The sequence below is a fragment of the Sparus aurata genome, chromosome 20, assembly GCF_900880675.1.
Source record: "Sparus aurata chromosome 20, fSpaAur1.1, whole genome shotgun sequence".
In the NCBI taxonomy this organism is placed as follows: domain Eukaryota; kingdom Metazoa; phylum Chordata; class Actinopteri; order Spariformes; family Sparidae; genus Sparus; species Sparus aurata.
The window spans coordinates 2,707,048-2,720,286 of NC_044206.1; the positions used below are offsets into that span (position 1 = coordinate 2,707,048).

Genomic DNA, 13,239 nt, shown 5'->3' on the forward strand with positions numbered 1-13,239 from the left:
TTGAACAGCGACAGCTGCAGACGGAGGAGACAGAGCAGTCTGTGAGAGGAGCAGGGAGCAGGAAGGTGGGGGCTAGAGGAGGACGGAGGGCTTCTGTCCTCCATGGGAGGGATCTCCTTCCTTTAGGCGCGTTCAAGTTGACCTCCTGCTGCCTGATCACATCAGCGAGATCTGCTGGTGACAGCAGGGGCGGGGCTACAAACGCTGCTATGAAGTCGGACACTCTCTCTTCCCGTAGACGTGACGTGACCTGGCTGAGCTTGCGGTGTTTGCCTTCTTCGTCGGCGAAGAAGTGGAGGAAATTGAAATTCCATTAATGTTTGATTACAATCAACAACGACTGCGATCAGTTTTCTGACCTGATGCTATGGGAACTTTGCTGGCCTTTTTCTCATATTAATCTCCTTCAGAAATTATTCAATCTGAGATGTTCAAAATATTAGTCAACCAAAACATTTGGGCTGAGGGAACAGAGCAGTGGAACTGCTGCTGTGTTGCATGCAGACGACCGGAGATCAAGACCCGTGTCAAGCCTGTCTTTTTGCAGAGGATGTGTTCATCTGATTACTTTATATATATATATATATATATATATATATATATATATATATATATATATATACAGTTCATATTTAGAGACAACAGAATGTGACAGCTTTGTCACAATAACAACTTCAAATTTGGATACTTTGTAATTACTTCACTTCAAACGGTCACACAGTGGATTATCAAGAGTAGATGAAGAGCCTAAATGTTGTCTTACTGTAAATGATCATGTTCTGTTTTCCTTGTAATGTCACCATTAAATACATTTGAACTTTGTCTATCTGGTACATTATAGTAAGTCTTGCACAATAACAATACAATTACAACAGTTATTCATTATTATGATGACAACTGTGCTTAGATGCATCATGATTATATCATAGCTGAGGGGAATTTGCTGACTACATTTAACAAATAAGCATAACTATAGACACATAAGATGAAGCATTTTCTCATAGCAACATCACAATGAATGAAATACATTTCAGTGAATGAATGAAATACAATAATCAGAACAAATGACTGAATCAGATGCCTTGTCCCGCTGCACCATCTCATCACACACAGAATAGCTCAGGATAATTCTTTGTATTGTTAATGTGACGGGAACAGAAAGGGTTAATTAATAAGAGTGGATAATACAGATAACACTGGACACAGCAGTTAACCACTTCTCCATCATCACCACAAGCTGACAGAACTGAGCAGTTTATTGACGACATCTTTCAGGGTTGTTGTGTTACATGAAGGATTTTATAGGTTTATTCATGGTGACTGTCCCATAGGTGCGGCCACACGGCTGCTACTGATCTGAAAGTATTTGATATTTGAGTAGAAAAGAGGTGCTTATGGATATGGAAATTCATCGAAACACACGTCATATACGTCAGCGTAGATGAGAGCCAATTAGGGCAAAGTCCTGACGTCATGAAGGTGGGTCTGGGGTCGCGCAGTACCTGGAGAGCAACTGCGCGAATGCTCTGCAGCAGCCTCGCTCCCGCGATAACTTAAGGTCATGTGACGTCAGATGCGGAGCAGAAACCACTCCCATCCAGGTCATCGTGGACATATTTTAACCAGCATGCATCATGATTTATGCAGCGCTGCGCAGCGCTGCGCAGCACTGCGTGATCTTGAACTCGCCTAAAGACTCAATGCATTCAGGATTTTTTCATGCTGATCTATGATTGGCTAAGACACGTAAAATGACGCGCTAAGGGAGGACGTCCTCCCTTACCAATCAGCAACAAGAATACAAGATTAACAGCAGGTTGGTCCAATAACAATTCCCAAATTTCATTCTCACGTTTATACAGCCGTAAACAAAAAATACTTCTATGTACCGTATTGACCCGAATATAGTACGAGTTTGTTTTTTTTGTTTTTTCGATTAAAATTATGTGAAAAAGTGGGGTCGTCTTATAATCGGGGTCTAACCGTTGACACATGCTGATAGTTGTCTGGGTCGCTACACGACCGCAACGGCAGAGGGCGCCAGCTTATTGTAGAGACGTCACTGACACTATGGCTGCGGTTATCTGTCAATCACAGCGGAGAAGAAGTGACAGGAGATGAAAAATGGAGAGACGCGGTGATTTTACGGAGCAAAGTGAATCAAGTGTGGCAAGTTCACAGACATCTGAGGCGGAGCTATGATGCTGATTTGAAGATAATGAGATCAATGCAGCGGAGGTGCCAAACAACTGTCAGCCAGCCAAGAAATATGGAGTTACGGAGTGTAACATCCGAAGATGGCGGGTCCAAAAAGATCGTCTGAAAACGCTAACAGTAAGAGAAAAGCTTATCGTGGTCCTCTAAGCGGCCGCTTCCAAGAGATTGACAGGAAGGTGTGTGAGTTTGTCACTGAGAAACAAATTTTGGATATCAGAGTCTTTTTCTGAAGATTAGTCTTGAAAAGAGGGGTCGTCTTATTATCAGGGTCGTCCTATATTCGGGTCAATATGGTATTTTACAGCTTTCACTGCCCGCCATGCTCGGACAAGAAATATGGAGTTTTCAGCGACATTGGAATCGGTTTCAAAGGAAATATAAGCAAATTTCTGATAGAAAAAAAACTGTTGAAATCAGAGCGAAGCAGTCAGAAAAATAATTCATAGTTTTCGTTTCGTTCGTCCTGCTGGAGGACATAACGTTAGCGGCACGACCGGGCGATTGTGATGAGTGATGTGTGTGATGTCCTGTGCTGTCCTGAAGTATGTACATTGATTGCTGTGGTAGCACAGTGAGTAGAGCAGGTGACTGCGGATCAAATTCCGGAAGGGGTATACAGTGGTATTTTTTTTGTCTTGTATATTAGCCATTTAATAAAATGTTTTTTTTTTAAAGAATTCTTATAAGTCATTGTTTTATTGCTTAGTTTTCATTAAATATAAGAATGTAGGGATAAGTAGTTGACTTGTATAAAATAACATGACATCGTGGACTGGTTTTCCTCCTGTCCTCCTCAATTTTTTCAGTCACCAGCCGCCACTGATATATATATATATTAGAGATGCACCGATCAGGATTTTTGGGGCCGATCACCGATCACCAAAAGAAGTATCTGCCGATCCCGATATTGCCGATCACCGATCACAGCGTCAAATTAATACATTCTTCTATATTGTTGTCTTGTGTAACTTTCATATATTTAATTAATGATTCTTCTTACACAACATTGACATTGTATTATTAAGTATAAAAATTAGGAGATGAGAAAGTATCATGAATTGACCACAGTCTTATTGCAGGCTGAGGCAATGTGCAATATTTCACACTCTAGAGACTCTCTTAGAGACAACTTGGACTCAGCTTACATAGAGTAACTGTAGATTACTAGTGGGAATGCATGCAGTCAGGGATGGGAATTTTGTCATTTTAGGGGCAAGTCCATTTGGCCTTCACTTTTGTTTTCAGGGACACCAAGGCCACATGACAGGGCACAAAGGCCACAGAGTAAAATGTGTTGATTTACCTTTCAGACTGATACCATAACATCCTAATTTATAATAAGACATGGATTATGTATTAACACGTTTTCTAATACCAAAATCAAGTTAAAGTTACATTAGAAAGTAGTTTTTGTTAAGTAGGGTTAGAGTGAGGTGATTTTTGTGACACCACACTGAATATTAGTGTTATTGAATATTTCTCCCAATAGAAATTCCCCAAAATTATGGCAAAGCACATTTTTTCCAAACAAAAAATTGTAGAATAACCAGCAGGAGACCACTGATGTGTGGAGTGATTTTGGTGACACTACACTCTGAATAATACTGAAGTTATTGAATATTTTTTGTAGTTTCTCTTTTCGGTGTTGCACTTTGTAGACGGTCCCTGCGCCCTCGTCTCACAGCCGGCTGATCATACAGACCAGAGTTAATGTCCAGACGCTCGTTTAGATGAAAATACGGTTGTAGCTCGTTGTTTACCTTACTACGGTAGGAAAGAGCCGTCGTTTGTGTTTTAACAAGGTTTCACTTATGAGTTATTGATCCGGGAAGTTCGAATCTGTGAATATATTTCCAACTTTACCGGACTAAATCCTACCACATACGTCAGTTACGTATCATGTCAAAACCGGCTGCGCTCGCTTTCGCACCTGTGCTGTAAGTTTCGTACTTCTGTTTTGAGACGCTGCTGCTGTGTGAGAGGCTTTCACGTGAGATCATCGTGATGATGAGACTCCACCTGCGCGAACCGCGGACTCACTGAAGTTACTGTGAGTGACTACTGTGCACTCAGGTGGCTGTAATTAAAGGCAAGCCCGCTACGCTGACCGGGCCAGGGGCACAGAGGCCACTGTGGCCGTACGATGAGTTTTTTTTCACGCTGCATCAAGGCCAAAGTGCGGGGCAACAGCGGCCATGGCCGCCGTGAAATTCCCACCCTGCATGCAGTCAGTGCACTGTCTCTATATTGAAACGTCATCTGATCGGCCTGATTTGATCTATTTTGAGAACTCCGATCAAAACCGATAGGGGCATTATTGCGATCGGTTGCCGATCGATCGGTGCATCTCTAATATATATATATATATATATATATATATATATATATATATATACATACACATATATACACATATACATACACATTTATACATATACATACTTACATACGTGTACACACACACACACATATATATTAACTAAAAGTAAAAAAACTGAAAAGAACTTTTTACTAAAATACTTTATTTTATTTCAATCATTTACAGTTTTCATTGAGTCCCTGTGTTTTATACCCCAGTGAGCGATGTACAACCACAACATATCGGTAAAAAAATGTTCTTGCACACTGATGCTAACATTGTGTTTGTATATTTAAGATTTTTTTCATTTTAAATGTTTCAAAGTATATGTTAACCAATTTTTTAGTGTAGGCTGTTGATGCTCTGTTCCTCTGTGTCTACGCCCCCTGGTGGCAAGGAGGCCTTACTGGTGTGCCTGTGCATACAGCCTTCACAGATTATTACATTCACTGTGAAAGTTGAGCATTACGCCAATGCCACAGTCCAGGGTCCATTGTGAACATTTGTCTGCTTTTGTTATAAAATAATTGCATTGTAATTCAGACTCTTTAGTTATTTATTTCTCAACTCTGTGCATTTTGAAATGACTGTGAGACAATAAAAGGCTGATATAATGTGAAATTGAGACCAATGGCTGTGTGGAAAGTGTCCACAAAAACATAATCAGCAATCCTGAAAACAATGCTCCGCTTCAGTTGATTGACTTTAATGTTAAGCAAAGAAAATCATTTATATAAAGCAAAAATGCTTGCACTTGAAATCTTTTCAACATGCAGTATAACTAAAAGATCATAGTGGGTGTAGTATTGGTAAATCTGCCCACCTCGGTAAAAATACATCAATCCATATGTCTCAGTAACACTGACTAATTCTATGATCGTTACACTGGCTGGAGAAAATTAAAGTGAAAAGTTCCACGAAAGAGTCAGCTCATTAAACCTATTCCACTGACAATGCCCAGTTCACAAATGCATGATATGGTTTTTCTGTTAGCTGTGACACAACAGGCTAGAAACACAGCGGCCGAAATGATCAATAATCAATATTGAAAACACAGAGATGACATTGAGACATCAACAGAAAATAAGGCAGTTATTAAACTAAAATCAGTTCTCTCACCCTTGTAAACATCCTTTGAAAGACTCCTACACTTTCACTTTGATAATTTCCAACAAATTATCAAATTTATTAAAAAGCCCCAATTTTAGAGAAAATATCGTATTCAAATAAGTCTCGGAGTCTTTTGGTTCAGATTAAAATCTTAAAACATCTAATTGAGCTAATTTACAAAAGATTAGGATTTCCATATTTTTCTTTATATTACAAGCAACATAGACTGAAGAAGCCTGTGCATATTATTGATGGTTTGTGAGACTGAACGTGGCATATTATAGTAGCTCCAATGTCAGTGTAGAAAGCAAAGAGTGGAGTCAGTAGACCTGTACAGAGTGGCACAAAAACAGCTGATCATTTAAGGATGATAAAGTTAAAATGATTTACAGCAAATGATTGAGTTACCAAATCACTGAAATGTCTGACAGAGAGTGTGACAGAGTATTTCATTAGCTGTCATCAATGGAGAGTAGGGTCAGACTAATACATAGGACTGCCTGCAGATAACATTGAGGTAAGGATCTGAATCTACTTAAGTTTTGCATATTACCAAACATTTTTTGATTTTTTAAATTCCCCTGCATGGACTGAAACAAGTTGGCGCATTGATTTGAAATAAATCAAGTTACTAAAAAACAGACAGTGAACCTGCCCTTCCCTCGGTCCATCTCTGGGTGACAGGCCTCCATACTTAAAAATCTGTCCAGGGTTGTTTCACCAGGTAGTCTTTCCTGGTTGTAGCTGAGATATCAAATTCAGGATAAAAATCTCAATAAATATTTGCACAACTAAACTGAATTTGAGATTTAAGGTTAATTCTAGGAGAGAGGTTAGCAGTTCGAAAAAAAAAACAACTTTCCAGAGCGATCAGTCACATCATGTGGCAGTCTGCCAGAGAAGGCCATGAGAAATGTGATTTTTTTTTCTATTTTCATCAAACTCAAATCATTTTCTGGAAGAGGAGATAATAAAGTCATGATTGAAATAAAACACTTCTCAACGTACAAATGATTTGTAGCAACCAAGGCTGCTTTGGGCCTCCATAAGTCCATCACAGCTAGATGAATATTACTGGTTTCAATGGAAAGCTTTGGTCTAAATACATTTTCACTACACCTTTGACATGCATGACATGAAACTATTAGAATCATCCAATGTATACAGATTATCAGCAGCATCAGTTATTAGACTAACCCAACCCATATTAGCCAGCCCAACCAGATATCACTTACACAAACAAAGTAAAAACAAGCAAAAGTTAACCAGTTAGGATGTTGTCTCCAGCTGAGAATAGTGTCAAAGGGATTCCAGTACTCCAGACATATACCAACCCCCCAACAAAGATCAAAAAAGAAAAAGAAAAAAATAATTACATATAACCATTCAGTCTTTCTTTAGCATTCGTCAGCCAACACCTATTAAAGCAGCATCTTCAAAGATCCTCTTACTACAATTGTAAAATCCTTTCGGCAGTCATATCGCTTCTGTCAAATAAAACAAAGCAAAACATCTTTGAATAAACCACTACAATCCTCTCTCCAAAATTTGGGGGCATATTTTCCTATTCTTTCCCAGTTATCAATCAATTAATTAAAATAAAATAACTTAAAGTCATAGAGTAACTCTTGGTTAAAGGGACAGTTCAGGTTGTATGAGGTACTCATTCATAGTCAGTGTATTACCTACAGTAGATGGTCGGCAGGCCCATTTTTGGGGGAAGCAGCAGAGTTCCAGCAGGAAAGCTAACCTCTGCTGTGGACAGCTGCAGCAGATTTTAATTTAGCCAACTAAAGAACAAGCCAATGTGAAAAAAATAGCCACATCTGATTAAGTGCACAATATATTTAGAATGGTGTCACAGCTTTACTTGCCATCAGCTAGCCCTTTATAACGTGAAAGTGAAGCTGTTGGATCCTTCTTGGCTTTCTCCATAGTGACACAGTTACAGACAAACTCAAAACACAGGAGTTCCTGGGCTACTGCTGCCACAATCGGTTCATTTTTTGTGTTACTGTTTTAAAGGGTTAGTTCAGATTCACCAAAGTCACATAATAACTCAAACCAACAAACCAATTAAGGCAGGACTAGATCAGCAACTCCTGTGTACTGCAACGTTACATTACTGTTTCTTGTCAAAGGAATTGTTCAGCTTTGGAAAGAACAATATAACAGCTTCAGTCTCCCATCGTAAGGACACTGTGCTGCTTATCCTGTCAATGTCAGTACATCGTTAAGCCTGCTACACATTACCCCTGCCAAGCTGGAGGCATGTTGACCACCATCTACTAAAGGTAACTCAATTACTATGGAAAAGTAACTTATAAAACACCACTTTAAAAAATCTGAACTAACCTTTTACTGCTAGTGAAAGGGCACTGAAGTCCAACCCGTTAATGAGCACTTTTGATATACTTTTCGATAAGGAGTACAAATTGGGAGTACACGGTATGACAGCAATATAATATCAATATAATCCTGTTCCTAAAACTAGGGCAGAGGCGAGCGACACCAAATAACCAGAATTAACACACCAAAAAAGCAAAGGCTTCAGAAAGGGAAATGATTTAGCTGTCCAACATATACAACAATTAAAACTGCTATTGGAATAGACAACACAACATGTAAGGTCATTAGGTTAAGCAGTGAAAAACATGGCTCAAAGATCAACACTGATGAGATAAGGTCAATCATGAGATAAGATAAACATTTAGTAAGACTACATAAAACAACAGTTTGGAACTGAATAACCAGACAGCATGAGGATCACTTTGCTGAGAGGATAGTAGTAGTAATATTAAGTATTTTTCCATACAGTAAATTTACCTGAGTTAGATACCTGTAGAGAGTGGTTCAAACAAAAACTCAAAACAACGACCCGACTTAAAACTCAACATTCTGCTGACTTGTTTACACAATTCTCACAAAAAAAACAGCAAATCTGTCAGCGGCCATTAAGAATCCTAATTGAATGTTCTGTTGTTGGTTTCACTGGTTTAATGGAGAAGAATGAAAGGACTTCTGTTTCCCAGCCCTGGTTTGTTTGTAATTTGACACTGTACTGTAAACGTGAATGGGACTGAATCCATTTAACCACTGTGGACGCGCTTTAACTAGATGTCCGGGATGTGGAAAGAAACATGTTTTGAGTGCTGTAGCACGGTGAACTTTAATTGTGCTATGTCTAACAGCTCAGGTTTAGATAGTTTAGGTAGTTTTCTAGGCAGACTGCATAGTATGATAGTACACCATACCTTAACCGAAAAACATATGAAAGTCTCTTTTATTGATCCACTTTGAATTCACCTAAATTGAAAAGTCGACATTACTTTCAAACCTGTGGACTGGCCCGAAAACTGATCCGGTGGCATCATCACAAAAATCAAGGATTTTCCATGCCTCAGAACATTCCTGTGGATCCTGAGGACCCAGCTGTGATCAAAGTGCTGTTCATTTACATCCCAACAGCTGCTTTCGGCTAATCTAATGAATTGCATAGCTGAAAAATCGACGTAAAATTCAAGGATATAAAATAGTTCCGCTTACTGATGTCGAATTCAACCAGAGGTATCAAAGGGCCAGCTATGACAGTATAGTGGTAAATCACTGGTGGTCAATATACATTGAGAGCACAACCTAACTTGAGGTGTACCGAAGTACAATTTTAAAAGAAACTCGGCAGCTAATTTTAGCGGGCATGGTATAAAAATATGTTTTTGTATTTTTTATGAATACATTTCAAATAGACTAAAGATGAAGCGACATTGTAGAGCCTGTCTGAGCATCAGTAAATGCAGCTGAAGATGTTGCCTTTAAGTACAGGGTCGTAATGCCTTCATGGATTAATTAGTGCATGTAGTGCTGCTGATCATAGGGATAACACAGCGGTCAACCTCTACCTCCACTTTATATACACACACCCACACACGCACACACGCACACGCACACACACAGACCACCACTATAAGGTGAGATGATGATGATGACAATGATGCTTCTGTTACGTCCTTGATTGTTCCCTCTCTTTTCTGAAGGTTTCTATGTTCTGAGCAGAATGGGGGGTCGACAGGGGTGAGACAGTGGTTCACCACATGGGTCAGGAGGTAAGGAGAAGATCTAGAGGAGTAGAGCTCTAGACGGCCTCACAGAGGATCTGCTCCAGCACCATCAGCAGGTGTTTGAGGCCGTAAATGTAGCCATGATCGTGACCCTCGCTCGGGAATACGTGGGCAAAGTCAATCATCCTGACCTCCACCTCTGAGTCTCCTCCATTCGTCTCTGTTGCATTGCCTCGTATTTTCGGCTTCTCCTCCTCTCTCCTTTGCCTCCTGCCACTGTCCTCCCTCTCTCCATCCTCATCCTGCCTTTCCAGTTGTGATTTGTTTCCATTTACATTTGGTGGTGGTTGGGATTCTCCGTTCCTTTTCCATGCCGAGTTGTCTTCTTCACACAGTGCTGAGATGTTATCCCCAGAATCCGAGCTCACTGTCATCTCCACAGCATCACCATCTCCACTTTTGCCATGGAGATGACCTCTGGCACAGTGGTGTTGGCCACCTTTTGTATGGTTGGTGTATATGGTGGCTAGGCTGTAGTCCCAGGGCACAGAAACCTGAATGTTGTTGTTGTTGTACTCAGCAACTTTCTCTTTCTGCCCCATACCTTCCTGTCTAACCTTTCCCTCCTCAACCTTACTGCTGTCACCAGCTGATGACAATGCAGCAGTTTTCCCCTCAGTCGGGCTGACTGAAGGGTTGCTGAAAGGCGAAGAAATGGAGGATGAGGTTAAAGAAGAGGAAAGACCCTCATACACGAAGAGAAGGGAGCTGGCATAGAAGTTCAGCTGGTGCTGGGACTGAAACCAGCGGAGAATGCGTTGCACTCGGCAGATGCTAGCTGAAATGGCATCCTTTCTTAGACTCACACCATTATGGAAGAACTTAGCCAAGCCTGAAGGACAGAAGAGGAGAGGAGAGTTTTAAATCCTTGTGACTAACTGGCTGTTCCTCTCTCTGCATACATGTTATTGTATATCTGACTGGAGTTATTCTGAAAGTAGAAGTCTCTTGTTAAATGTGGGTAAACCTGTGGTAAAAACACAACACACACATACCATCTTTAATGGTGTCGTTCACCAGTCCCCTCCCATAGTGCTGGTCATACGAGTCAAACGTGTCACTGCACACCTTATACACCTGAAACAGAAGAAAATACATCATGTTAAGAGCATGTTTGCAGCTCTTGACACTTTGTCCTAAATGCATGATCAAACAAGTGGACCTTTTTTCTATTGGAGTGTCCTTACTGGCTGCAAGCGGTATTCCTGTTACTTGCAATGAAAGTGTGGCATGGACAAGGAACAGTTAAATCATTAAGTTGTAAGTTCAGATACATTTGTTATCTGAACAATATTGTCTACTTTTAGCACAGAAAACGTATATAAAAAGGTTCCAGCTGGCTAGAGTGGGACTGCCGGGAAACTGAAAGTTTCCATTAAGACAACACACCATCCTCTGCGTGAACTATACATCATATTCTAGGAGAAACTTCTGATTATCACAGTACAACATGTGTTTTCTGTTTAAATAGTACAAGGGTAGAAAGAAAGGCTATCTTAACCTCTCCAGTAAAACATGGGTGAGTTTGTTAAGACTCTGATCTGATCTCCAGTGCACAGCTGACAGGTACATGTTTTATTTCCATATTTAATGAATGCAGTGAGGAGAGTGAGCGTGCGACATCATACACTCACATGTAGTTAGGACACAGTGTAGTTCACTAATCAACCGTCATACATATGTGTCATATAAGTCAAATTTATAAACAAGACATGCAAACCCATGCTGAAGAAAAGTAGTTCTGTGCTTGTATTGCTGTGAAAGTCTTATTCTATTTTTCATTTAGATCTGTGAAATGTCCAAACCCTTACAGAACAGTGGCAACAGATGTCCAGCCTGACCAGGAATAACTATGACTTCAGTGAGGGCTCTCCCTCTCTGATTAAGCAGACTCCTCTAAAACCGCTGTCAAACTGTACAAAAAAACTCATTAACATCTCATTTTTGTCTTTCATGTGAAGAGATACAGTCGGCGTTCACTCCCACAAAAAATGACTCGGCAGTAGTCAAGGGTGTTCATCAGCGTCAGCTCTGATCAGCTGTGACGAAAACACAACAACTGGGGGCACAGAGTTAAAGGAGAGAGTAAAGTCAAAGATATGTCAAAAGTGACCAACAATGACAATGACCATGTAAGTGGCTTCCTGTCACTTCACGAAGCCTTGCCAGCGGCTTGAAGTAGTAAGATGTCTCACTCCTTAGCTAATTCCATCATCAGCTCTGGTAAAATATTTGTGTCTATATTTCTGATGACACTTTAAAAAACAAGACGTAGGATGTAGTCAAACAAGGATGTAGTCTGATGAGGTTTATGAGCTGCTTCCTTGGACTGTTCCTTGTATTTCTGGCACATTCATGACACCATACGTTACATGCAAGAAAAAAAAAGCAAACTCACCTAACTTTGGTGTAAACGTGGTAAAATAGTGCACAGCCAAACTCACACCAGCCTTCATAATATAAAACTGGCCAGCTATGACTGCAGATCAAACCCTTAAAACTATGATAAGCCTGCTGTATGCTGAGCTGCATCATGACACAAGCTCAGTGCACAAGACCTGCAGAAGTACTACTGACAAATAATAAATCCCGGCCATACGCAAACTCATTGTTGAAATACAAATGGCCGACTTAAACATGCAGATTATTGAAAATGATCTGTTGATGTAGTTATCATAATTATATTTCATATCATATATAATTTCAATGTTAAAATACATAACTTAATAAAACGTAGTTTTAGGAAAACCATATCAATCATGAGACCTACGCCGATTTATCTATTGTCCCGGGCCTGAAGATCTACCTCATAGAACTTAAATCACATGATAAGGAATCTGTCAATCATACTGGTGTTCATTTTGCTTTTTTTTTTCAAAATACGAGTTGTGACTGTTACTCAAGAAAACTTCAATCCAGGACTAACAAATCAATCCCTAAACTGTTTCAAAGAACCAAATTAGCTGGATGAGAATGGGTCTTGGGAAACAGTATCTTTTTAGCTTTTTAGCCAAACAACAGTGCATTAGGCTCAATTAATGGAGCCACAACTGAAGAACAGGCCAAGGGCCCAAGTCCCTACTGTGTCCTTGAGCACCTGTGCTAAATTAGAGGGCTTCATAGTGTTACCAGGAAGATCTTCTTCTCAGCACGTAGCCACCCATTTTTATCTTTTCCTTTCAATCTAGCGCTTTGCCCCCCACCATCATTCTTCCATCAGGAAGATCATTACCTCTAATTATTCTCTTCTACATCTAAACAAACACACAGAGATAAGAATAGGAATTTTCCCAGCTCGGTGCCAGGCACATTCTGTTCTTAACTCCCTGTTCTAGAAGAAAAAGAGTCCAATTACTGATTTCTTGGTGTTTTTCAACTGTCTAAATTACAGCTAAATAAATTAGACCCGTACTATACTGGCAACATAATCCACTT

General features: G+C 40.0%; 1 protein-coding gene across 1 annotated transcript in view; it reads right to left on the reverse strand.

The window, feature by feature from the left end:
* Positions 1-4,719: 4,719 nt before the first annotated feature.
* ipmkb (inositol polyphosphate multikinase b) overlaps positions 4,720-13,239 on the reverse strand; it is a 28,808-nt gene continuing 20,288 nt past the window's right edge. Inside the window, exons 5-6 of the mRNA XM_030400187.1 lie at positions 10,800-10,881; positions 4,720-10,636 (exon numbers count right to left, since the gene is read on the reverse strand). Coding sequence (XP_030256047.1) covers positions 9,819-10,636; positions 10,800-10,881 — 900 coding nt within the window. The 3' untranslated portion in view covers positions 4,720-9,818. The remainder of the gene's footprint in view (positions 10,637-10,799; positions 10,882-13,239) is intronic.